The 24,632-nt window shown below is 54.7% G+C and overlaps 1 protein-coding gene and 2 pseudogenes across 3 annotated transcripts; all 3 read right to left on the minus strand.

Annotated features, from left to right (window-relative positions):
* Positions 1–2,902: 2,902 nt before the first annotated feature.
* On the minus strand, positions 2,903–3,046 carry LOC126008098 (uncharacterized; annotated as a pseudogene).
* A 3,590-nt stretch (positions 3,047–6,636) lies between these two features.
* On the minus strand, positions 6,637–7,091 carry LOC126006348 (small nuclear ribonucleoprotein E-like; annotated as a pseudogene).
* Positions 7,092–13,018: 5,927 nt separating this feature from the next.
* On the minus strand, positions 13,019–23,658 carry CBX7 (chromobox 7). Of its 3 annotated transcripts, none has more exons than XM_049771710.1 (6): positions 23,531–23,658; positions 21,477–21,520; positions 16,437–16,502; positions 15,434–15,500; positions 13,621–13,693; positions 13,019–13,522 (listed from the first exon to the last, which is right to left on the minus strand). In XM_049771710.1, the coding sequence occupies exons 1-6, from the start codon at positions 23,597–23,599 to the stop codon at positions 13,353–13,355; spliced, it is 489 nt and encodes a 162-aa protein (XP_049627667.1). In that variant the 5' UTR covers positions 23,600–23,658; the 3' UTR covers positions 13,019–13,352. The 3 variants fall into 3 exon arrangements, with proteins under 3 accessions (XP_049627667.1, XP_049627666.1, XP_049627665.1); XM_049771709.1 differs by having other exon boundaries at positions 13,621–13,705; XM_049771708.1 differs by having other exon boundaries at positions 13,621–13,786.
* Positions 23,659–24,632: the final 974 nt, after the last annotated feature.

Genomic DNA, 24,632 nt, shown 5'->3' on the forward strand with positions numbered 1-24,632 from the left:
ACTGATTTCTAGAGACACACACACACACACACAGAGAGAGAGAGAGAGAGAGAGAGAGAGAGAGAGAGAAGAGAGAGGCCATAGAGGAAATGACACACAGAGAGAGAGAGAGAGAGAGAGAGAGAGAGAGAGAGAAGAGAGACACCATAGAGGAAATGACACAGAGAGACAGAGAGAGAGGAGAGAGAGAGAGAGAGAGAGAGAGAGAAGAGAGACAGAGAGAGATACACAGAAAGAGAGATAGAGAGAAAGAGAGAGAAGACAGAAAGGTCATAGAGGTAATGACAGAGACAGAGAGAGAAGAGAGAGAGAAGAGAGAAAGAGAGAAGAAAAAGAGGCCATAAAGGAAATGACACAGAGAGAGAGAGAGAGAAGAGAGAGGCCATAGAGGAAATGACACAGAGAGACTTTTGAGAAGAAAAGAAGCTGCCTAACAGAATTCAGCAACTGAATCAGGCCCGTGAGCTCTTTGCAGTGTGGGGGGAAAGTTCTGGCCTCTGGCTCCTCCCTTGCTCAGCCCATCCTCTTTCCTGCCCTCCTCTCCTTCCAGGGTGCCTCTCTCTTTTTGTAGAGGGTCCACACCCAGCGATGTTAGCCGTGCCTCCTGGCTTTGCACTCAGGAATCACTCATGGCAGTGTTCAGGGAACCCTATGGGAAGCTGGGGATCAAACCAAGGTCAGTCGCATGCAACACAAACGTCCTCCCCGCCTGGAGTTCAATTTTAGAGAAAAAGAAATCCAGAAAACAAAAGTGACGCAGAGCTTGCAAAATCGTCCCTAAAGTTGGACTCCACCCAACACTGGTCTGGAAATAGGACCTAGGAAAGCAAAGTGCTGGCAGGGACTGTCAGACACTCAGGTCTCAATGTCCCCAGACCTGGTGACCACCGCCTTGAGACTCAGGACCTGGTAAAATGCCCAAGGGTGAGTGACAGTGTAACCTAGAAGCTGTGGGATGGGAGGGGGGGGGTCCTGAGACCTTTTTCCGCAGCCTATACTTTTTTTGCCTTGAGTCTTTTTTGTTGTTGTTTTGTTTGTTTGTTTTGGGGCCACACCCATTTGATGCTCAGGGGTTTCTCCTGGCTAAGCGCTCAGAAATTGCCCCTGGCTTGGGGGGACCATATGGGACGCGGGGGGATCAAACCGCAGTCCTTCCTTAGCTAGCAAGGCAGACACCTTACCTCTAGCGCCACCTCGCCGGCCCCTGCTTGAGTCTTTTCTTTTAGCCACCCCCAGCGGCACTTAGGGCTCACTCTGGGCTCAGGGATCACTCCTAGTGGGTTCAGGGAATCATACGGGAGTGCCAGGGATCAAATCTAGGTGGGTTTGAGCACTCTGCAAGGCAAACGCCCTACCCACTGTACTATCCCTCCATCCCCATCCTGAATCTTTTCTCCAAGTCAAACACACAAGCAGGAATCCCAGTGAGGAATGTTGAAAAGTCATCAGTTGAAGTTGCAGCACACCAGTGACTCACAAAGTCGAAGGCACTTGCTGGGACAGATTTCAAGGGGAACTGGGAACTTCCCTGAAGAGCTGAGAAGCATGTGAGGAATATTTGGATATAATCCCCAGATCATGTGTGTAAACAAGAGTGTTCATAGCTTTTTGTTTGTTTGTTAGTTTTTGGGTCACACCCGGCAGTGCTCAGGGGTTCCTCCTGGCTCTAAGCTCAGAAATTGCTCCTTGCAGGCTCAGGGGACCATATGGGATGCCGTGATTTGAACCACTGATCTTCTGCATGCAAGGCAAATGCCTTACCGGCCCCCATAAGTTTTTTTTTTTCTTTTTCCCATAAACTTTTTTGATTTAGGTTTCCAAGCAGAAGGTTTGTTTGCAGCCAACAATTCACTGGACAGTGGATTCAAGGCTCATAAATAAAAAAAAGTTCCACCTGCTGTATCTAAAATTCAGTCAATTGAGAGCATCCTGCCAGCGGAGAAACAGACCTTGGGTACAAGGTGCTGGAGCCATAGCACAGTGGGAAGGGCATTTGCCTTGCATGTAGTCAACCCAGGTTTGATCCCCATCATCCAATAGAGTCCCCCAAGCCTGCCAGAAGTAATTTTGAGAGGGGGTCACACCCAGCAATACTGAGGGGTTTCTCCTGGCTCTGAGCTCAGAAATCGCTCCTGGCGGACACAAGGGACCATATGAGATGCTGGGATTTGAACCAGGGCTTGTCCTGGGTTGGCTGCATGCAAGGCAAATGCGCTATCACTCTGGCCTCATAGAATAATTTCTTTTTTTTTTTTTTTTTTTGGGTCACCCCGGCAGTGCTCAGGGGTTATTCCTGGCTCCAGGCTCAGAAATTGCTCCTGGCAGGCACGGAGGACCATATGGGGCGCCGGGATTCGAACCGATGACCTCCTGCATGAAAGGCAAACGCCTTACCTCCATGCTATCTCTTCGGCCCCATCATAGAATAATTTCTGAGTGCAGAGCCTGGAGTAACCCTTGAGCACTGACGGGTGTGACTCAAAAGCAGCAGCAACAACAACAACAAAGTTAGGAAAATATTGCAGAAATAAAGTAAGCAAATAAGATATAAGAAACTCGCTGCCTTGGTAGCTAGTGAGAGGTGAGTGCCAATGTGAATGCCAGTCAGGAATATTGCCCAAGAAGGAGACAAGAAGGCATATTACTCCCTTTTATTTTTCTTTTTTTTTTTTTTGTTTGTTTTTTGTTTTTTTGGGTCACACCCGGCGGTGCTCAGGGGTTACTCCTGGCTGTCTGCTCAGAAATAGCTCCTGGCAGGCACGGGGGACCATATGGGACACCGGGATTCGAACCAACCACCTTTGGTCCTGGATCAGCTGCTTGCAAGGCAAACGCCGCTGTGCTATCTCTCCAGGCCCTCCCTTTTTCTTTGTCTTCTTCTTCTTTTTTTTTTTTTTTTTATTAGGGGAGAGCTCGAACACAGTCCCCCACTACCACAAATTATGCAGTCTAGTTTCCCACATTTGGGGAAATCGCAGGGGTCAGCACATCCGGAGTGCAATGGATAAGCCTCACTTCGGGAAAACGACCTTCGCCAGGTAAGTATTCCCTTTTTTCAATTTTAGCTTTTGGGGACTCCTGCCAAGAATCTGCCAGCAAAGTTCTCTCCCTGACCATTGGCCACCGGAGCCAGCAAGCTTTCTCTCCAGGCTGGTTGCTTTCTGTATCCTGTGTTCCCGACTTCTGCCAGCCAGCTCCTCCTTCAGACTACCTGCCTTGTGTCAAGCCTCAGTCCCCTGTTCTGCATGGCACCCCAAGCTCTGCTGGTAAATAGTTCTGTGGCTTAGCCATTTTTTTATCTACCTTTTCTTGTTTTGGGGTCACACCTGGCAGCGCTCAGGCATTACTCCTGGCTCTATGCTCAGAAATCGTTCCTGGCAGGCTCGGGGGACCATATGGAATGCCGGGATTCGAACCACCGTCCTTCTGCATGCAAGGCAAATGCATTACCTTCATGCTATCTCTCCGGCTCCCTTTTTTTTTTTTTATCTACCTTTAAGCGAATCTCCAGGATGTTGCTTCTACAGAGGAAACTCTCAGAACTGTGTGACCCTCTCTGTGCACTCAGCTGTCTTGTTTTTTTGTGGGTTTTTTTTTTTTTGGTTTTGGTTTTGGTTTTGGTTTTTGGGTCACACCCAGCGGTGCTCAGGGGTTACTTCTGGCTGTCTGCTCAGAAATAGCTCCTGGAAGGTACGGGGGACCATATGGGACGCCGGGATTCGAACCAACCACCTTAGGTCTTGGATCGGCTGCTTGCAAGGCATATACCGCTGTGCTATCTCTCTGGCCTCAAATTCTTTTTTATTTTTTGAGCCACACCCATTTGATGCTCAGGGGTTACTCCTGGCTAAGTGCTCAAAATTTGCCCCTGGCTTGGGGGACCATATGGGACGCCAGGGGATCGAACCGCGGTCCTTCCTTGGCTAGTGCTTGCAAGGCAGATGCCTTACCTCTAGCGCCACCTCACCGGCACTTTGCTGTCTTGTGAAGGATGGCTGGGGAAGGTTCTGGAAAGAGGATGGCCATGATCAAGCTCATGTGGAGACTCTAGGCGGCTTGTCCAGGTTGCTCTCCCTCTGACCTCTGATTTTCAGGAGTCCAATCGTATGGCTCCTCCTGTTAGTCACGTAGCATGGTGATGGCTTCAGAAACACATTTGCCTGCAAATTTGGCTTCGTTTGGAGACACCATCAACACCAGAATGCCTCTGGTGACTCTATGCTTGGGGACTTTCACACAGCTTTTGGGGCAAAGAGGCTGAGTACCACAAACACCTCCTATATTCCCACCTCGACAGCATGGCTTATGCCTCAGTATTATATACCATGGAATATTTTTTCCTTCACCTTTCCAATAGAAAGATTAGTGTTACGGAAGTGTTTAATTTATCCCAGTCCAAGAGATTTAGATTGCCCTCAATATCTTTAAGCTTTGCAGAAAATTCTCTATGAATTGACATTTGGCCAATATTGATATTATGCTGGGAGCCACATCCAGCTCCTAATACAGGTCCAAATTATTGAATGTATTAGGTCAAGGATGGCGAACACGTGGCTCTCGAGCCCCATGCGGCTCCAAACCAAAATGAATGTGGCTCTTTGCCTCTTATCATGATTTTGTATACTGTGCTCTTTGCCAAGTTTGGATTTTGTTCTGCTGCCTCTGACGAGGGACCTCTGAGGAGAGATCTCCGAGCGCGTCATCCCATCTCCCATCCCTCAGAAACAACTGCACGGGCCAGCGAGCGGGGGACCTGTGTGTCACATGTTGAGTCACATCTTGCTGTTAGTTCTTAGTGTGGAGGACGCAGCACACCCTCACCATCACTGCAGGATTTTGACCCTCACTCAAAATGCCCAAATGCAATATGTGTTTAATACATTATTGTTAAAATTATATGCTTTTGTGTGAGTGTTTGTTTTGGCAGGTCACTTCGTGGTATGGCTCTCTGACTCTCACAGTTTAAAATTTTGGCTCTTCAGGTCAAACTTGGTCGCCACCCCTGTATTAGATCATTAGCCACTTGCCTACACTGACCTCAAAGCTCCTCTTAAAGATCTTTGCTTATGGGGCCATAGAGATAGCACAGCAGTAGAGCATTTGCCTTGCATGCAGCTGACCCAGTACAGACGGTGGTTCGAATCCCAGAGTCCCATATGGTCCCCCGAGCCTGCCAGGAGTGATTTCTGAGTGCAGAGCCAGGAGAAACACTGGAGCACTGCCGGGTGTGACCCAAAAACAAATATCTTTGCTTATCCCTTATAAACATTAGTTCTGGCACTGGTAGAACCAACTGAGAAGGCATTATAGGTCTTTGCATGAGCCAGAGCCATTTCTTGGCCTATGTCACCTAGTATTGACTTCCCTGAATTAGGCTGCTGTCATCTTGTCTTTGTCTGTGTGTCTGTGTGTTTGTCTGTCTGAGTCTACTCATCATGTATCTGCCCGGGACAGGCTCTCTCTGACTCATTGCTTACTTGCTTGTCTCCTTGCTTTGGAAGGCTCTACCAGACTGTGTATGCCCCATAGATCAGGATGGGAGCAGCTGAAGCAAACTAACCCAAGACAGGGAAGATTGAGGTCAGGAGTTGCCAGGCCGGGGACTCCACTAGAAATGCCTGAGGACTTCCTGATGAAATATTAGTCTGACTTTGTAATCAAGTGATATCATCTAGGAATTTTATGAAAGGGAAGAATTGTCTGACACTGATCTGTTAGGTCCTTCAGAGGCTCCTTGACTTGTCTCTTTAAAGTTCTGAAGGTTTTTTATCTTTTTTTGTTTTTTGTTTTTCTTGTTTTGGTTTTTGGGTCACACCCGGCAGTGCTCAGGGGTTCCTCCTGGCTCTACGCTCAAAAATCGCCCCTGGCAGGCACGGGGACCATATGAAATGCTGGAATTCGAACCACCGTCTTTCTGCATGGGAGGCAAACGCCTCACCTCCATGCTATCTCACTGGCCCCAGTTCTGAAGATTCTGAAATTTTTTCCTTTTGGGCTGTATATCAAACCATTTTAATTCACAGTTGTACCTTTGTTCCATTAAAATTGTATCCAGGGGCTGGTGAGGTGGCGCTAGAGGTAAGGTGTCTGCCTTGCAAGCACTAGCCAAGGAAGGACCACAGTTCGATCCCCCAGCATCCCATTTGGTCCCCCCAAGCCAGGGACAATTTCTGAGTTCTTAGCCAGGAGTAACCCCTGAGCATCAAATGGGTGTGGCCCAAAAAACCAAAAACAAAATTGTATCCTTCAGTAAATCAATAAATATTTGTGGTTAATTTTTTTGGGGGGGTCACATCTGGCAGCGCTCAGGGGTTACTCCTGGCTCTACGCTCAGAAATTGCTCCTGGCAAGCTCAGGGAATTATACGGGATGCAGGGATTTGAATCAATGACCTACTGCATGAAAGGCAAACGCCTTACCTACATGCTATCTCTCCGGTCCCTGTGGTTAAATTTAAAAAAATAAGGGGCCAGAGAGATAGCATGAGGTAAGGCGGTTGCCTTGTATGTAGAAGGTTGGTGGTTTGAATCCAGGCATCTCATATGGTCCCCTGTGCCTGCCACGGGCGATTTCTGAGCACCTAGCCAGGAGTAACTCGAGCGCTGCAGGGTGTGACCCAAAAACCAAAAAAAAAAATTTTTTTTTAAATACAATTCCCCAACATTTATTGTCATCTGGTAATAACATAAATGAAAACAATATGAACAAATGTTTTAAATCTCCTTTCCCAAAATACTGCAGCGCCTTCTCACAATTTCTCACTTCAGCCATCATTTCTAATTTGAGACACTTTGGAGCAGAGTAATATTATCTCCTTTTAGCATGATCCGACCTATCTGTTTCCTTGACTTTGTCTTTGAGTGAATCTCTTCTGCATCATATAATACGAGGTTCATATACATCAAAACCAATGATACAGCCCTCTATCCTCATGTTCACTTGTTCATAAAGCCACACCTGAATCCGAGATCTATTTTGCAAATATCTGAAGATGAGGTTGATCGGCTGCACCATCACCTTCTGCACCTTTTGGCCCTGGCCGCGGTATGCCATGGTGAAAGCTCAACAAAGGCCGTACAGGACCGCACGCTTAGCTCAGAAGACACTTCCGAAAAAAAAATTCTTTTTTTTTTTTGTGGTTTTTGGGTCACACCCGGCAGTGCTCAGGGGTTTTTCCTGGCTCCGTGATAAGAAATTGCCCCTGGCAGGCACGGGGGACCACATGGGACGCCGGGATTCGAACCGATGACCTTCTGCATGAAAGGTAAACGCCTTACCTCCATGCTATCTCTCCGGTCCCATCCAAAAGTTTTTTTTAAATAAAATTAAGGGGCCAGGGACCCGGAGAGATAGCACAGCAGTGTTTGCCTTGCAAGCAGCTGATTCAGGACCTAAGGTGGTTGGTTCGAATCCCGGTGTCCCATATGGTTCCCTGTGCCAGCCAGGAGCTATTTCTGAGCAGACAGCCAGGAATAACCCCTGAGCACCGCCGGGTGTGGCCCAAAAACCAAAAAACAAAACAAACAAACAAACAAAAAAATAAGGGGTCGGAAAGATAGCATGGAGGTAGGGTGTTTACCTTTCATGCAGAAGGACGGTGTTTCGAATCCTGACATCCCATATGGTCCCACAAGCCTGCTAGGAGTGATTTCTGAGTGCTGCTGGGTGTGATGAAAAAACCAAAATAAATAAATAAATAAAAATAAATATTAGCTTTTGGGTCGATTGAAGCCAGGCTGACCACATGCAAACACCTTAATTAACTCCTGGGCTAACTTTCCCGCTCCACATGTAAAATTTTTTCTTTCTTATTTTTTGTTTGACTTAACTTGGGGGGTGTTAGTTGCACTCAGGGGTTCTTCCTGGCTCTGCATTCAGAGATCAACCCTGGCAGGCTCAGGGAAACCATAAGGGATGCCAGGGAACAAACCAGGGTTCGGCCACGTGCAAAGCTGCCCTGCTGTGCTATCATTCCAGCCCCCAAATTTTCTAAGTTCACTAAAACAAATAAAAATAACTTTTAGGGGGCTGGAGCAGTGGCACAAGTGGTAGGGCATTTTGCCGTGCACACACTGACCTAGGATGGACCTAGGATGGACCCCAGCAGTGGTCAGCAACCTGCGGCTCGAGAGCCACATGGGGCTCTTTACGCTTTTAATTTGGCTCTACTGTGTGCCAGGCAGCTGCTCCAGGAGTCAGGACTCTGTTCCTAGCCTCTGTCAGTGCACACCCTGTGTGGCTCTCAAAATAAATTTCAATCGTGGTTTTGGTGAGATTTGGTTCAGTTGAAAAAAAAGGTTGCCGACCACTGGACCCCAGCATCCCATATGGTCCCCCATATGGAGCGATTTCTGAGCGCATATTCTGAGGTAACACCTAAGTGTCACCAGTGTGGCCCAAAAACAAAACAAACAAACAAACAAACACCTTTTTAGTTTGGCTAAAGTCGTAAGTGTGATTTCATCTGTGTTTTACTATGATGATGATTACTAAGAGGCACTCAAGACCCCGGGGTCACTCCCAGCGCCAGCCTGGCTAGGTGGGTCAGTCCCAGCTGAATGGCACTACTCCAGTACAGAGGTGCTGGGAACTCAGTGGCCAGGATCTAACACGGGGTCATCTCCAGCGAGGCATGTGCCATTAAGATGTCACCTGGCCCCAAGCTTTCTTTAAGAACACCATTGTAGCATATGAAAAAGTTTCCATAAGATGATTCTTGGAATTGTATATAAAAGTGTTTCCTTAGGATTGTTCTGTGACTTTTGCCCCACCTAGCCCTTCCAGGTGGGGCGCTGTGGAGTTGGCAATAAATAGCTTGAGGGACAGGAGTGAGGGGCCTTCTGTGAAAAGCTGCTGGCTGCAGGAGGATTCTCTGGCTCTCCTTGCCCGATCTTTTAAACCCTATCGTTCTTGTCTGTGTGGATTATTACTTGCTGCGGATAAATATTACCAAGGCCTTCCCCCGAAAGGGGACAAGGGGATGGGAAGTAATTTCTCATTCTGGGGACTGTTCTTGGATTCACAAATACCCAGCCAAGATAACGGCGAAGATATCTTACACACCATGTTCCTGGTCTGTGGATATAATTAACGGGCCCTGCTGCTTTGTCTCTTTTCAAGTGCAACAAAACTTCACTCTCAAAAATTCAGTACTTAGGCCTCATTAGAGACTGCAGCAGGACAAACCTCTGCAGGACAACACCTGTCCCTCCACTTAGGCCCAGGGGGCGCTGTTGTGGTTCAGAAAACCGCCCCTACACCTCCACCAGAGGCGCTATTGCAGCCTTAATGCCTGTCCTTCCACTCTGTCCAGGAGGGGACGGGGTATTCAGCCCAGAAGGGGCCACTGTGGCAACTCTGACACCTGCCCCTCCACCTCTGCCCAGGAGGGGCCGCTGTTGCAATTGGCCCACCTGCCCCTCCACCTTTGCCCAGCTGTTCCTTCCAGCCTGACCAGAGGCTGCCAGTGTTTTCCTCGCGGCTCAGTTCCAGTACAGGGAGTGAAATTCTCTTGCGGTCTTCATAGGGATCTGTGTTCCAAGAGCTTCCATTCACCTTCCCTAGACCCAGGAATTGGGGGGGTGGGGGGCTATCGGGGACCACAGCCCAATGAGGAATCTCCACCTGTCTCCCACAGGGTCAGAGATCTATCATGTCTTAAGGGCTGGTGGGAATGGGGGAAGCCTTGGAACAGGAGGTGGGACCAACTACACCCCAGGGTCTGAGCTTCGGGTTGTGGATGCACTCATCTCCCCTTGTACCACACCCAAACTGGGGGTACTCATAGACAACGACAGAGAGAGAGAGAGAGAGAGAGAGAGAGAGAGAGAGAGAGAGAGAGAGAGAGAGAGAGAGAGAGAGAGAGAGAGCACTTTAAAAGAGAGCATGCTCTTTATTTAGGAGCTAGCAATCTGATTCCTTCTTGTCACCCCTTAAATCCACCTTAATCTCTTTAGAGCTGGCTGGGAATAAATGAAAAGAAAAATAATCTTTTTTCTTTTTTTTGGGGGGGGGGTGTGGAGCACACCTGGTGGCACTCAGAGGTTACTCCTGGCTCTGTGCTCAGAAATCATTCCTGGTGGACTCGGGGGACCATATGGGATGCTGGGGAGCAAAATTGGGTTGGCCACATGAAAGGCAAATGTCCTACCTGCTGTGCTATCTCACTCTGGCCCCAAAATTTACTCTTGAGCAGAAATGGGAGTTATGTTTTGTTTTTGGTTGTTTTGTTTTGGGGCCATACCTGGTGACGCTCAGGGGTTACTCCTGGCTATGTGCTCAAAAATCGCTCCTGGCTCGGAGGACCATATGGGACGCCAGGGGATCGAACTGCGGTCTGTCCTAGGCTAGTGCAGGCAAGGCAGATGCCTTACCCTTTGCGCCACCACTCTGGCCCTAGGAGTTATGTTTTGAGGCGATCAGCTGTTCAGTGAGTGTTCATGAATCCTGGTGGTGCTAGTCTGGGCCTTGTAAAAGCTGAAGACAGGTAGCAGAGATCATACAATGGAGAGAACACTTGCTTTATATGCGAAGGACCTGAGTTCAAGCCCCAACATCAGCCAGGATCCCCAAGCCAAACTAGGAATGACCAGAGCCAGGAATAAATCCTGACTATAGCAGTTTGGGGTGTGGTTTTAAAAAAAATCGCCAAAAACAAACTAAGAAGAAAACAAAATAAAAAACCTGGGAGTTGATAAGGTTCAACACTGCCTCGCCCCACCAAGGGTCTGCTCCTTAGTGAGTGCTTCGGGGGGCAGGACCTGCTCCCTGCCTCCTTCTGAAAGTGCACCTGGGCTTCCCCTTAAAATCAGGAGGTAACAGAACATCTCCGGGCGAAGATGAAGGGCGGCTTCAAAGCACCCATCAGGAAGATGGACCCTCGGTGTGCTGACATCGCATCAGCCAAGTCGTTGAGGTCCTGGGGGTCAGTAGGTTCCAGTGGAGGGGGGCCGTGCAGAATTGAACACCTGCTCCATGGAGCTGCCCCTCGGGTTCCTGACCCTTCCCAGCCTATCTATCCAATGCATCCGGGACACTTGCATCTGGCACCCTCATCGCTTCCCACTACCCCCTATACTACCTGAATTTTGTCTGGGTCTGGCTTTAGGGGGGGGGTTGAGCAATGCACCTCTTCTGTGTCCCCCAGAAGAGCAGTCCCCACCCATCTGGCTGTCCTAACTGGTCAGTGGCTTTGGTGACACCCCATGGGCACTAGGCCAGGAACTGGCTAGCTCCAGCCTGCTGAGTATGCTGGGGGGGGCTCAGAACACAGGTCCCCAGTCCCCTTCCCGGTGGTCCAAGCTGTGCCCCCCCTGTGCCCCCCACTGAGCACGCAAGAACTTGTTTAAAATCATCTTTAATGTTGCCTCGTTTGCCGATAAATCATCTAAATAAATAGATGCTGGACAGTCTCTGACCAGTATCAGTACAAAAATAAACCCGCGCTCCGCACCCGCCCGCTCGCCCGTACATTCAATTCGGCTCTTCTGTGCAAAGGAAGCGCCCACTCCCGGGGGAGGAGGAAGTTGGCAACGGAGGGGAGGGAGCAGTGCCTCGAAGCAAAGAACCCCCAGACCCACGGGACTGGGCAAGGTCCAGGGTCCAGGGAGCCAGGCCTGGAGAACTTTCTCCACTCTCCTCCCTGGCAGTACCGACCGGTCCCTCTACATTCAAATCGGGTGGGGGCTGGGGAGGAAGAGGGCTGGCCCCACCCCAAGAGTACTGGCCTTCTGGGGTGCTGTGGGGTAGGGGCAGGAATGAGCCTCACAGGCTTTACTGAGGGGGCAACCCCTGGTCACAGGGCACCCGGGATCAGAGGGGTGAGCTGTGTCCACAGAAACAGGGTAGAGTCTTTTTCCACGGTGGACCCCAACATCCCTTGCCCCCACTCCAGAAATGGGAATTCCAGATTCAGGGGGTGCTAGGATTGGGGCAAGGCTGCCAGCCACTCTCAAAGGGCCAAGGACTTAAGTGAGTGGCCGCCATCCTGGAAAGGCCCCCGACCCTTCTGTTGGGCTCTAAGTGAGCAGGTGGGGTCTCTTCCCCATACACTCAACTCCCCCCCCCCCCCAGACTGGAGGTCCGAGGCCAGGGTGTCAGTCCCCTCGTGGAAGCGCTGAATTGAAAGAGGGAGACTCAGGAACCTGGGGGTCGAGCAGCAGCCAGCACACCCCAAGCAGAAACGAGGTGCAGGCTGTCTTTGGTTTGGGAAGTGGGGGTCAGGGGGGGCACCGCCAGAGCGGAGCAGGACAGAGCCCTGGGGGGAGGCAGAGCTCACCCCACTCCTACACGGTGCCCACAACCCACACCCTCCACACCCGTGTTCCATCTGCTCCAGGGAGAAAAATCTGGGAAGATGGGGCTTCATTAGAAAAGGGGCCCCTGATTCCGTGACCTCAGGGGAGGGTGCGTGTATAAGGGGGATGGGACAGGAGTCAAGTGTGCCCTGAGTGTGGGCCCTTCCCTCCCTCCCATGGCCACATCTGGGGGCGCCGGACTGAAGGGCAGGAAAGGCAGGGAATAGGGTAGGCTGAAGTCACCTGAGTCAGAGAGAACAGAGCCCCTTGGGAGGAAGGAGAGGGGAGGCCGGGTGCAACTTCAAGGCGCACCTGGAGGGGTACACCTGCTAAACATCTGTGGAGCCAGAGAAGCCTCACCAGCTCCGAGGCTGCGGGTCCTGGGCCCCCCACGGACAGCTGGCAGCTGGTTAGGGGTGCCCAAAGTGGGTCCCCTGCGCTGAAACTCACAGTGGCCGCATCAGGGCTTATGAGTGTGAGAAACACAGCCAGGATGAGGGTGGTGCACAGTGGGGGGAGCATTAAGGGGGCGCACAGCCCAGAAGGAGACGCCCCAAACACTGGGTCTCACCCATGGCTCCTGCCACTGCCACTGTCAATCTAGGGCCTGTCCTTTCTGCCTAGAGCCAAGCTGGAGTGCAAAGTCCGATATCAAGACACCCCAAAATACAAAGCAGGGACAAGCAACCAGAAAGGCTGGCTAGCTGCCCAGAAGGGTAGAGGGGCATCTCTTTGGAGGCCAAGGGGCTGCTCTGTGCTCCAAGGACCAGCCATGATGACCCTGACTGACTCGGCCCTGCCCAGAGATATGCCCCAGCCAGAGCCGAACAGGGGCCTCTCTCTCTGTAAACGTCACTCATGGAGGAACAGGTAGGTGGGGGAGACCGGGGGCTGGGGGCTCCCCCTCTGCTTGCCCCCCGAGTCTTAAATACAAGGATGAACCCGCCTCCCGTGCCCTCCCGACTCCAGAAGTCAATCCCCCCCCAGCCCAGCCCCCAAAGCAAAGAGTTTAGGAGGAATTTAAAAAGAGGGGGAAAAAAAGAGGGGAAACGGGGTTCAGCATTTCCCACTGCCCCCACGGTCTCGGAAGAAGCCCTCAGCGGCCTGGGCCTCACGGAAGGTAACGGTGATGGAGTTGGCGGTGATGTCGGTGACGGTCACCTCGCTCGGGGGCAGCGCGGGGGTCCAGGGCGGCGGTGGCACGTCGGTCGGGTGGGTACCAGCGGCTGTGGAGGCGAGTGACAGAAGGGGCCAGTGGGCACAGGGGCGGCTTGCACCCTGATCCCGCTCCCCCAGGCCGGGCCTACCTTCCCCTGACCCTTACCCGCTTCAGCCGTTGGCTGGTCTGCCGTGTCCCAGTCGCTGGCCTCCCGCAGCACGTCCGGCGCCGGCGGCTCCTGCAGGAAGAGCTGCCGTGGATGGCTGTGACTGTCCACGTCGGGCCCACGCCGTGGGAAGGTCTTGCGGGGCCGCGGCGGGTACTTGCGCGCCTGGCACGGCCGGGGGCGCAGCGGGAAGGCCAGGGTGGGTGCCAAGGGGCCCTGGTCGGCCAGCTGGGCCGCTGTCCCCGCCTGGACCACCCCCTCAGGGCTCCCCGGTCTGGAGAAGCACAGCTTCTCCGGCCCAGAGACCTGGCGGGAGCTGCGAAGGTCCATGCTGCACAGCCGCTGCGGGGGCAAGCCAGGGCACTGGTCAGCCCGGCTGCCACCACCTGGCCGCCCGCCTGCCTGGCTGCTGCCATCCTGGGCACACGCCTTTGCGCCCCTGGGCTGTCCCAGGTGGGTCAAGGGCGCAAGCTCTGGCCCACAGGACTGCTTCTTTGACACGCTTTGAAAGCCAGTGGTTTCAAAGACAGTGGTTAAAGCACTGCCCATCTGGATTCCATCCCTCTCAGGGCATGAGGTCCCCCCCCCCCCCCCGGGGTTCTCCCAGGGGTGTGGCTCCTGAGCATAACAACAGGAAGGCGCCCTGAGCACTGTTGGGTGTAATCTAAAATGTAAAACAAAAGTGCCCAGCTTGATGGGCTGGTGAAGGTCGTGTCCCAGAGATAGGGGAATGGTGGAGTGAGGTGTCTGGCTTCAAGACACCCAAATTTGGCCCCAGCACCCAAACCGTGATGGTGGGAGACAGAGGGCTGTGTCGGACTTGCCCTGTGCACCAATGTCCAGCTCACTTGGGGCAAGAAGAGCAGAAGTGGATGGGAACACCACAGCCTCGGACTCCTTCTTTGCATGCAGGAGACTGGGTTGCCCTTTGGTCTGTGGTCCCCTGAGCACATTCAGGTGAGTCCCACCCAGCACAGAGCCAGAAGAGACTTCGCTCAGGCTTAGCTGGGTACGACCGCAGGTGCTGCTCACGCAGGGGTTGTTTCGGGCAGTTCTGGGCAAGTCAGACCCGAGAACCACAGCTGGTTCTCAGGAGACAGAGCCTTGTCATGCCACCCAGTTATCAGCAAGAGGGGGACCTAATGCTATTGCTCCTCCCTGGGCTCAGGGATGCTGGGGGTCTGGGCTCCATTCCAGTTGTAGCCCCAGGTACGCTCAACGCTGCCCTCAGAGCTGTGGCTTCTTCTCGCTGCCAACTGCCAGCCAAGTGCCCCCTAGAATAGGGGGACTTGGGGCCATGGAGTCTAAAACCAAGCTGAAGAGATGGGGAGCAGGTCCTGGGTGTCAGAGCTCTCCAGCTGTGGGTCAGGAACCCTAAGGCCCTCCTCAGGTCCTGAAACTCCTGGCCCCGCGCCCACACTCATGCAGTATGACATTTAGGTTTAGAGGGGGCTTTGATGATAGAGTCGTTTGGGGCTGAAGGGGAGGCCTATTAAGTGTCTTCTTTTTTTTCTTTGGTTTTTGGGCCACACCCTGTGGTGCTCAGGGGTCACTCCTGGCTCTGTGCTCAGGTACCGCTCCTGGCAGGTTTAGGGGACCCTATGGGATGCCAGTGATGGAACCCCAGTCAGCTGCGTGCAAGGCAAATGCCCTCTCCGCTGTGCTATCACTTCAGCCCCTTGAGTATCTTCTTTAGTCACAAATCTTAAGCTTTAGGAGCTGGCAGTTTGCTCATGAGAAGCCCTGCATGTTCTGGGGAAGCCATAGGGATAAGTGGCAGGGAAGGAAGCACTCCAGAGCTGGAGGGGTTACCTGCAGCAGAATCCGCTTGGGCTTGGGGCCTCTCTTCCGACACCCTGACGCTCGGTCTTTCTCTTCCCTGTGCGAAAAGCAGATGGCAGGAGAAAAGAGGTCACTGGTGAGGCTTAGGGGAAAGTGAGGAGTCCCCTTGTCCTCTGCAATCTCAGGGCCCCTTCACAGAGAAGCTGTACCACCACCACCACCACCCCCAGCTACAGGACTTTCTCCCTCTGGCTCTCTTCCCAACCACTCCAATAACAGACAGCTGAGAGGTCACTTTCAGGGCCCTGGTCCTCCCCCTGCTATAGGTGGGGCACAGTCTGAATGTCACTGCGGGCACCACAGCCAGCTCAGGTCCTTGGGACTCCTACCCCTGGGTCATTCAGGGGTCAGTGTGTGTGGGGACCCATGTACATACAGATGATGCAGAATATTGCTAGAAACCTTCACATTTCACATCCCACCTCGCTGCTAGGGAAACTGAGGCCCAGCATGGGAAGAGGGCTTTCCCAGAATCCAGACAGACAAGATTCAGAAAAAACTTCAGGGCAGCCGCCTATCTAGAGGAGCTTGTTCTTGGAGTGGCAGCAGAAAATTTCCTCGCCTGTCAGAGGCTCCCGGAAGGGCCTCTGGGAGGGTCTGTGCAGTCCAAGGAGGGGGGCCCAATTCAGAAAGCCCGATCTTTGCAGCAGAAGGGACTGCACATGTCCCACAAAGACCCATACGGGCAGCCATGCCCAAGGTGCCTGCCTCCCTGATGCCCATCATGTCCAGGCCTCCAGATCCTCAAGGCGGTCCCCCCCTCTTGGACATGGCCGGAGGTGCTGTGTGAGGGCTGCATGAGACAAGGTACCCCTATACGCAGAGCATTCTGGTGGTTACAGCCCCACTTCATGGCCAGGAAGCCCCACCCTTGGAGATTGACTGGGCAGGTCCCCCAACCCCTGGCCTCACTGCCCTGCAGCCTGGTGCCCACCGCCATGCCCCCACCTCCATTGGCAGACCCAGCCCTTACTTTTCCTCGTAGGCCAACACCAAGCGGGGGTCGAGGATGTGTTCTTCCGGCTCCCATGTGCTGTATCTGGGGGGAAAGTAGAGAGGTTAGAACCAACCTGGCATCATCTGGGGTTACCTGGCTGGGCCAGGGGCTTCTTGGGGCCTCTAAGGATGCCCTTACTTTCTGAGAGATACCCCCTCCCCGCCCCTCCACTTCACCTCACAGTCACGTTTGAGCACCAGGTGCCCGGGGTAGGGCAGGGCAGAACGGGCCAAGCCTGGATCTTCACCAGAGACAGGAAAGAATCTTCAGTGCTGAGTACTCCTCCTCCCCCGAAGCCCCCCACCCCGTGAGACCCAGCTTGATCTGAGAGCTTGGTGCTGGTTCCAGGCCTGTGCCAACCACGAGAATATCAGGGTCTGGGTGCACAGTGGGTATGGGGGGACAGTCCTGCTTTGCAACGGTCACTATCCCTCCTGATCATACCTTGGACCATCAAGGCCTGCCTATGGGCTTAGTGAACAGCAGGAACCTGACACAAGTCTGCACAGGTCCTCGAGCTGCCCCCTCAGCCCACATGCACTGGCATTTACTTATTTTCACCTTCAGAGCCACTCTTCTCGGGGTTAAAGAATTTTAATTTAAGGCCACACAAAATGTGGGTGGGGATGCCTATTCCTAGTTGGTTGCTTGGGGGGAGGATGTCTCTCACCACACTGTACTCGGGGAATCATATGGTGTTGGAAACCAAGCCCTGGGATCCTGCAGGCTAAGTGTGTGTTCTGGACCTCTGAGCCACCTCTTCAAACTACAATCAACAGTGTTTAGGTCTGGGGCTGGAGCCTGGTGGTAGAGCTCTTGCCTGGCAAGTGGGAAGCCCAGGTTTGATTTCCGACACAAAAAGCCACACATTTTAGGAGGGAGGGGTTGGGCTGGGCCACACCTGGTGGTGCCCAGGGGTTATCCATGAAATGCTTGGAGAACTATATTGGCTACCAAGGACCAAATCCAGCAGGCCACATGCAAAGCAAATGCCCTCTCCACTGTGCTATTTCTCGGACCCCCACTACATACCATTTCAAAAGCAAGGTTTACCACTTCCATCAGTGGAAACTCCAGCCTAATTTACTACAGACAGATGCTCATGGGGAAATTCTATGGTCTTAAAGCCTTAGTATATGTGTCTCTACATGATTACAAGTACCTAAAATCCATCCAGACACACAGATACCCACACATACATACTCTCCATCCAGGGAACATACAAGACAAAAAAAGCAGAAGGCGAATAATGTGTGATTCTGGTCAAGGCTGCAGACAGACAGCTGTGCTGGAGGAGCAGAAAAGGAGGCACAGGTGATGGGATTGAGGAAGAGGGGTCCCAGGCTTCCTGTGCCCCCGTGCCCTGGTGGTGAGAATGATCATTGCCGTGAACCCAAGCCTCCTTCAGCACACCCCTATTGGAGGTTACCCCAACTTTACAGGGGAGGAAACAGGAGGCCTGGGAGGCAGGCATGCAGTGAGACAAAGTCTGAGATCAAAATCCAGTGATAGTAGTGGTGGGGTCCGACTGGGTCCACGTCTACTTTCGGATCCCTTGCTCGACTCCCCGAGCTGCAGACCATGCGGGGCGCTGGCAGGACAGAAGAGAGCGACGTCCCCAGGACTCACTCCCAGGGATTGGAACGAAACAGGCCTAGGGCCAGGGACTTCCGGGAGGCGTGGCCTGGGAACCAGAGTCGGCCTGGCCCCGCCCCCCTCGCGGGCGCACGCGCAGGATTAGCGGCCAGCCAATAGGAGGCGGGGGCGTGGCCGGGGTCGGCGAGAGGTAAACAAACACGGCCACGTGACCCGCCGCCCCGCCCCCGGGCTCTGGTAAACAGGGCCGGCTTGGGCTTTTGCACTAGGGCGTTTGCCTCGCGTGCAGAAGGATGGCGGTTCGAATCCCGACATCCCATAGGGTCCCCCGAACCTGCCAGGAGCGATTTCTGAGCGTAGAAGAGCCAGGAGGAAACCCCTGAGCACTGCTGGGTGTTGCCCCCAAACAAAAACAAAACAAATTTGTTTAAATAGGCTCAAATGCAAGAACAGCCTGCCAAGTGACCCCAGCATCGGGGCCTGTTAGCTCCTTAGAGAGATTGGGGTGGGGGGGGTTCACCTAATAGTCCCGGAGCTTTGGAGCTGTGAAAGCCACGAAAAGCAAAGAGAGTTATGGGGTACCACAGTGGCAGTACACGGGCTTCGGAGGCACTCTGGACCCTGATAAGGGGTGGGGGGAGTTGTGGAAGGGAACAGCCCTGGACTCTGGTGCCCCTTGCCCACTGCTGGGGGTTCCTCGGCTTCAGTTTTGGAAGCTTCCCTTATCTCGCAGTGCTATATAGCTGGGAACAAAGACTGCATGCAGTACTGGGCGGCTTGCGGATTAGAAGCTCCCCCAGAATGTTTCTGAGGATTCTCTTACCCTCCCCCCAAAACAGGAAATCGGCTGGGCCCAGGAGGTGGGAGACAAGTCGACAGCTTTACAACAACGCCCCCTCCCACAACAACCCCCACCAAGGGCTTGCAAAGTGCTTCCCATGCATATGTAGATACTGCTGCAAAATTCCTTTTTCTTTAAATTGCAAAATTCTCGGTGGGGCTTCCCCTCCTACTGTATTGTCCCTGTCCATGCAGCCTGCAGCACCTCTAGGGAATGACTGGAAGGTGGAGAGGTTCCCAGTCCCTGGTCCCCCTCCCCCAGGCACAAGTAATTAAAATTTCCCTTTCTCTTGCTAATCTCGCTGATGCCCATGTAATTCATTTTCAGCCCCCAGACTAGAAGGAGGGGGTGGAAGAATAGCTTCTTCCCACAACACAACTGGCATAATCCCAGCCTTGTTCTTCCAAAGGGCCTTGGCCAGGTCTGGTCTGTTATATGTCCCATCCCTATGTCCCAGGGCAGCAGCAATTTCATCCCTGTTGTCTACCTGTCAGCCCCTGTGAGGCAGGGGCTTCTCATTGGCAGGTTTCTGCTGGCTGCACCCAGATATGGGTTGCCTGAAGGCACAGAATTGAGCAGAACCTGCTGGTGGAAAGCTGGTTCAGTACTGAGCCCAATCCCTGGTTACTATGGACCTGCAGGGGCGGACTTTCCAAGTAGAAAAAGGATGGAGGTTCCCCAAGTGGGTAGCTGCATGAAGGGGTGCCTGTGTGCCTCTGCAGCTAAGCACCACGTTTATAGCAATGGTTTCAGGGTTTGAGTATTCCCTCTTCGAACTTCAAGCCATTTCGAGAACATTGCAGACCAAAGGAGGGGCATGTAGGGGGTGACCTGAGGCCCAGTCAGACTAACTATTCTTTCCAGTCTGGTTCCAATAGCAATGCTTTCTGAGCTGAAGGGTACAGCATGCCCGGCTGCCCGCTCCTCACAACTGCTGGGTCCACGAAATGGCCCCCCAGAGGGAAGCACACAGCCCAATGGGCTAGAGGCTCACGCCCTGCCCTTCCAGCTTCTCACTCCACCCACATCCCCTAGTGAGAATGGTATGAATGCATGAAGGGGGAGCCATATTTCTTGTGATGCCCTTCCCTTCCTGGGCCTCAAATTCCAGGAATACGAGGGAAGCGAGCGCCTGTTGAAGCTGGGGGCGGGAGCCCCAGACTTCATAGCCCACATTTGGGAACACACACACCATGCCCACAGGACCACACGGGGCCCCAGGCCACACCCACAGAGCCGGACTCAAAGTCACTCATTTCAATGTGGCACCAGATCATACTGGGGTGCTGCCCAAAAGGCTCACAATTGTCAAGTGGGCAGCCAAGCCAGGCCCCCAAGATCCACGAGGCAGGAAGCACAGGTGCTATGGGGCTAAAAAGACATCTTTGAAAGGTGCTCTTCAGGCAGGCCAAGGGCTAAGACAGCAAACAGGGCGTGAGGGTGGGGAACACAGCAGGTCCCTGGGCCCACAGATCCGCTCAGCTCAGCTCAGCGAGAGGAAGAAGCAGGTCCCAAGATGGTGCTTCTCTGTGGGGCCAGTATCCAGGGGCTCAGTCCCCCTCAGCTTTTCCTCCCATCCTTCCAGGCCATCAGATTCCCCCAGTCCTGTGCCCAGTGGAGAATTTCCTCTTTTGGCCTTGGGGTGTCCTGAGGTCAGCAGAGGCAGGTCCACGTGTCTGTCACCTGGCCGGCCAGATATACCAAATCCAATCATCAAAAATCTGTGGGATGCCGAGTGTGGTCATCTCAAGTAGGAAATGGGGAACAGGCCGGGATGACAGAACCAGTTTTGCAGGGAGGTTGCACTCTTGGGTTCCCCCGCAGGCTCCTGGGCCTAATACCAGGTCAACTCCCAGCAGAAGACCCTCTAGACCCGAGAAACTAGGCTTCTGGGGAGAAGCCAATCCCAGGACACAGGACAAGGGGGTGGGGCATCCACAGACCAATGAGAAAGCCCCAGATTATCCCTCCCTTCCCCTCCAGCCCCTGCTGGGAGCTGGTTGGCTGGGTCTCAGGAGAGGGGGTGGAGCAACGAAAAAGGTCCCAGACTCTGCTGCTTCCCGCCCCATCAAACTGGGTGCTGGAAAGTGTCTCAGAGGGAGTGTCCTGAGAATGGGGACACCTACACACACACCCCCAGTGAGGCTCAACTCCTGCCTCCACTGGCCCTGTGCTGGCAGCTGTCTCCCCACAGGGCCCACGCCTCTCCAGGCTACTGTACAGGGACCTGCTGTGGAGGCGGGTGAGGCCTGTGCAAAGGTAAGGGGCCCCAGGCTGTCGGTCCCCAGCACCCCAGAATCGGGTCGATTTGTCCTGCCCAGCATCCACACCCCACTCCCAGCTGGAGGGCCCCTCCTTCCCCTGCAACACAGGACCTTCCCCTCCTGAGGCCCAGGCGGAACCAGGAAAGAGGGGGGCGTGGGGCACCTGTCACCAGCAGTGGAAGGTGGGCGAGGAGAGAAGCTGGGCTGACCTTGACCTCAGATACTCTAAACCCCTCAGCTGGCACCGGAGAAATGGCCTAGGAGAACAGCAGGGAGGCGGGGGCAAACAGACAGACAGACAGACACAAGCCTTACTTTGGGGGCCATCCTTTCCACTTCACCAGGTACTCGACTTTACCCTAGGGAGAAAGAAGCAAGCACATGAGACAGCAGCCCGGTGCCCCACACACAAGCACACACCCTGGGGACCACCGGGCCAGGCCTCCCCCTCATTCCAGGACCTTCAAACCTAAGTTGCTGCCTGGCCACCACAGAAGTCCCCCTCACCTGGAATGCAGAAGTGCACCTGATCCCCCACCCTCTGGAGTGCAGCACTCGTGCTTCAAGTGGGGAAACTGAGGCCACATAAGTGCGGGCATGGCCCAACACCCAGCATTCAAATTCCAGAGCAAAGATTTAATAAAAAAAAAATGCATCTCTGCTTCTCAAGTTCTTCCTGAGCTACCCTGTAGCTTCCACTCCCTCTGCACCCCCTCATCCCCCTCCCCACCCCTGGGAGGTCTCCCCTTGGCTCAGAGGGGATGGCCAGTGACTAGGGGATTCCCAACTGGAAAGACCTGGCAGGACCCCACAGAGGGCTGGCCCATGGGGGAGCACAAGTCTCCTTGTCAGAAGCCAGCCAGGCTCTTCCCTTCCTCGACGCTGCCTTTCCCTAGCTCTCAAGCTCCCATCCACCCTGGGCTCCAGGGGTGAATCAGCCTCACACGGCCACTGCTTTCTGCACGGCGTGAGGCTCCCCTTCTTCTTGGAAGGAATCCACGTTATTTCCTCACTCAGAAAACCAGCTCGGAGAAGAAAGAAAAGGCTGTGTGGGCTGAGTGCGGGGTACTAGGTGGACTGATCAGCAAGAAAAGGGTGCTCAAGGCAAGCACATACCAGCTCCCCCTCATCCCCCGAATTGGGAAGCCGGTATTTACAGCCGGCTCAGGTGCCACCAAGCTGCACTGCCAGAAAAGCTCTGGGCTGGAAGGAATGAAATACCCGCCCCCCCTGGGGCCAGGCAGGAGAGGTGATGGTGGGCAGCTACGTGGAGGGGGTAAGAACTGAAGACCCGCCTTGACTTCCCCTTGGGTACCGGCCATGGGGGGGGACCAAGTTTCCTCCCAAAGATGATCTGGTCCCCAGCCAACTCAAGCTCCAGTGCTACCTCCATTTCCAACGGGCTGTGTGACCTTGGCCAGGTCACTTCCCAGGCTGGCTGCCTCCCCAGGTCGAGGAGGAGCTGGAGACTTCTAAACCATCCCCAGCCCGGCCTAGGGGCCTGGGTTGGGGGGAGAAAAAATAAGGGGGAGATCGGGGTGAATGAAGGAGGCTGTCTATCCCATGGCCAGGAACTTTCCCGAAGGACTTTCCTCCCCAAACTCCAGGCCAGGGCGACCCCACCCCGCTCTGCAAACGTGCGCCCAGAAAGTGCGCGCCACTCCACGGGGTGCGCGGACCTGGGGCAGGGGGCCCTCCAGGGCAGGACAGGCAGGACACCGCGGGAAGCTGCGGGTTGCCTGTTTGCAAAAGCGAAGGCGAAAGAGGGAGGAGCGCTGAGGATGCCCCAGAGCTGGAGGCGGCTTTGGGGCGCCGGGCCGGGCCGGGCCAGGCCGGGCGGGGTGCAAAAGTGGGGCGCTCTGGGTAGAGGAGGGAATTAGGAAGGCGCGGGTAGGAGAATGTGGAGCGATCGGAAAGGTCACAAATCCAGCGGGAAGACGAAAGCGAAGGCGGCGGGAGGACAGCGCGGCAGAGCTCCGCCTCCAACTTTCAAGGACTTGGTTCCAAACGTCCCGAGTTCGAGTCCCGGCTCCGACGCGACCCCTTCTTCCCTCCTCCGGTGGGGATCGGGGGTCCCCGCAGCCCTAAAAGCCTAAAACTCTGCAGCCGATCCGAGATCCCCGTGGCCCCCTGACTCCCGATCCCCGCCGGGGCGCCCCCTTTCCTCCCACTGGCCCTCCAAGGCGGCAGGGGAAACTGAGGCAGCGCCCCAAAGAGAGGCGCCCAGGCGTCGGGCAAGATCCAGCTCGTCCTGTTTCCCCTCCCCTCGTCCCCCCAGGCTGGGAGAAAGAAGGGGAAGATGCTGGGGACACCCCGATCGCCTGGGGGTGTCCCCCCACTTGGGGGGGCCCTGGACCCGCCCCCCTCACCTTGCGCACGCGCTTCTTGCGGATGCTTTCCACGGCGAACACCTGCTCGCCGATGGCTGACAGCTCCATGCGGGGCGGCGGGCGAGCGGGCCCGGGGCCGGGCCGGGCCGGGCCGGGCCGGGGGCGGAGCTGCGGGGCCGCGCGGGGCTGGCGCGCGAGGCTCGGGCCGGCCGGCGGGGTCCCCGTCACCCTCGCCCGGGCGCGCACGCGCACGCGCACGCGTGCACACCCCCTCGCGCTCCTTCACGCCGCCGCCGACGTCCCATATTTGAACCTGCGCAACGTTGGCCTGGCCTGGGCGCGCGCGCGGACGGGCGGGGCGCCTGGAGGCCACGCCCCATCTCGGGGCCACACCCTATGGAAAGCCGCGCCCGCGTGGGGGTCACGCCCCTTCACAGACCACGCCCTATAGGGGCCTCGCGTCCGCGCGGAGGCCACGCCCTCTTGTAGCCACACCCCCTGGTTGAGGCCACGCCCGCTGTGAGGTCACGCCCCCGCGCGCCCGCGGGACTTATTTGGCGCGGCGGCGGCGGCGGCGGGCGCGCGGGCGCTAGATGTTTCCCGTCCCTACCTACCCCGGGTGGGGCTGGAGAGCTAGCACAGCGGTAGGGCGTTTGCTTTGCATGCAGAAGGACGGTGGTTCGAATCCCGGCATCCCATAGGGTCCCCCGAGCCTGCCAGGAGCGATTTCTGAGCGCTGAGAGCCAGGAGGAACCCCTGATTGCTGCCGGGTGTTACCCAAACACCAAAAAACAATAAAAATAATTTGCAATAAAAAAAAAATCTGGAGAGATAGCATGGAGGTAAGGCGTTTGTCTTGCATGCAGAAGGACGGTGGTTCGAATCCCGGCATCCCAGATGGTCCCCCGAGCCTGCCAGGAGCGATTTCTGAGCGCAGAGAGCCAGGAGGAACCCCTGATTGCTGGCGGGTGTGGCCCAAAAAAACAAAAATGAAAATGAAAATCTGCAAAAGCCAACAGCGCCCTTTTAAGGAGACCGCTGGGGGGCGCGCGGATGCTGGAGATGCGGGTGCACCCCACCTGTCTGCACCCCTGCATCTGAGCCTACCCACCCAGAGCATGCTGGTTCTCTGCGAAGTCCA

The sequence above is a fragment of the Suncus etruscus genome, chromosome 4, assembly GCF_024139225.1.
Source record: "Suncus etruscus isolate mSunEtr1 chromosome 4, mSunEtr1.pri.cur, whole genome shotgun sequence".
Lineage (NCBI taxonomy): Eukaryota > Metazoa > Chordata > Mammalia > Eulipotyphla > Soricidae > Suncus > Suncus etruscus.

Bases quoted from the DNA above. Each gene is read 5' to 3' on its own strand.
- CBX7 (XM_049771708.1), bottom strand. From the start codon at position 23,599: ATGGAGCTGTCAGCCATCGGCGAGCAGGTGTTCGCCGTGGAAAGCATC. The intron at 16,503-21,476 runs GTAAGGCTTGTG...CTTTCCCCCCAG, and splicing joins TGGAAAGGATGGCCCCCAAA to ATACAGCACATGGGAGCCGG. The intron at 13,787-15,433 runs GTAACCCCTCCA...CGGCCGTGCCAG, and splicing joins CCAAGCGGATTCTGCTGCAG to GCGCGCAAGTACCCGCCGCG.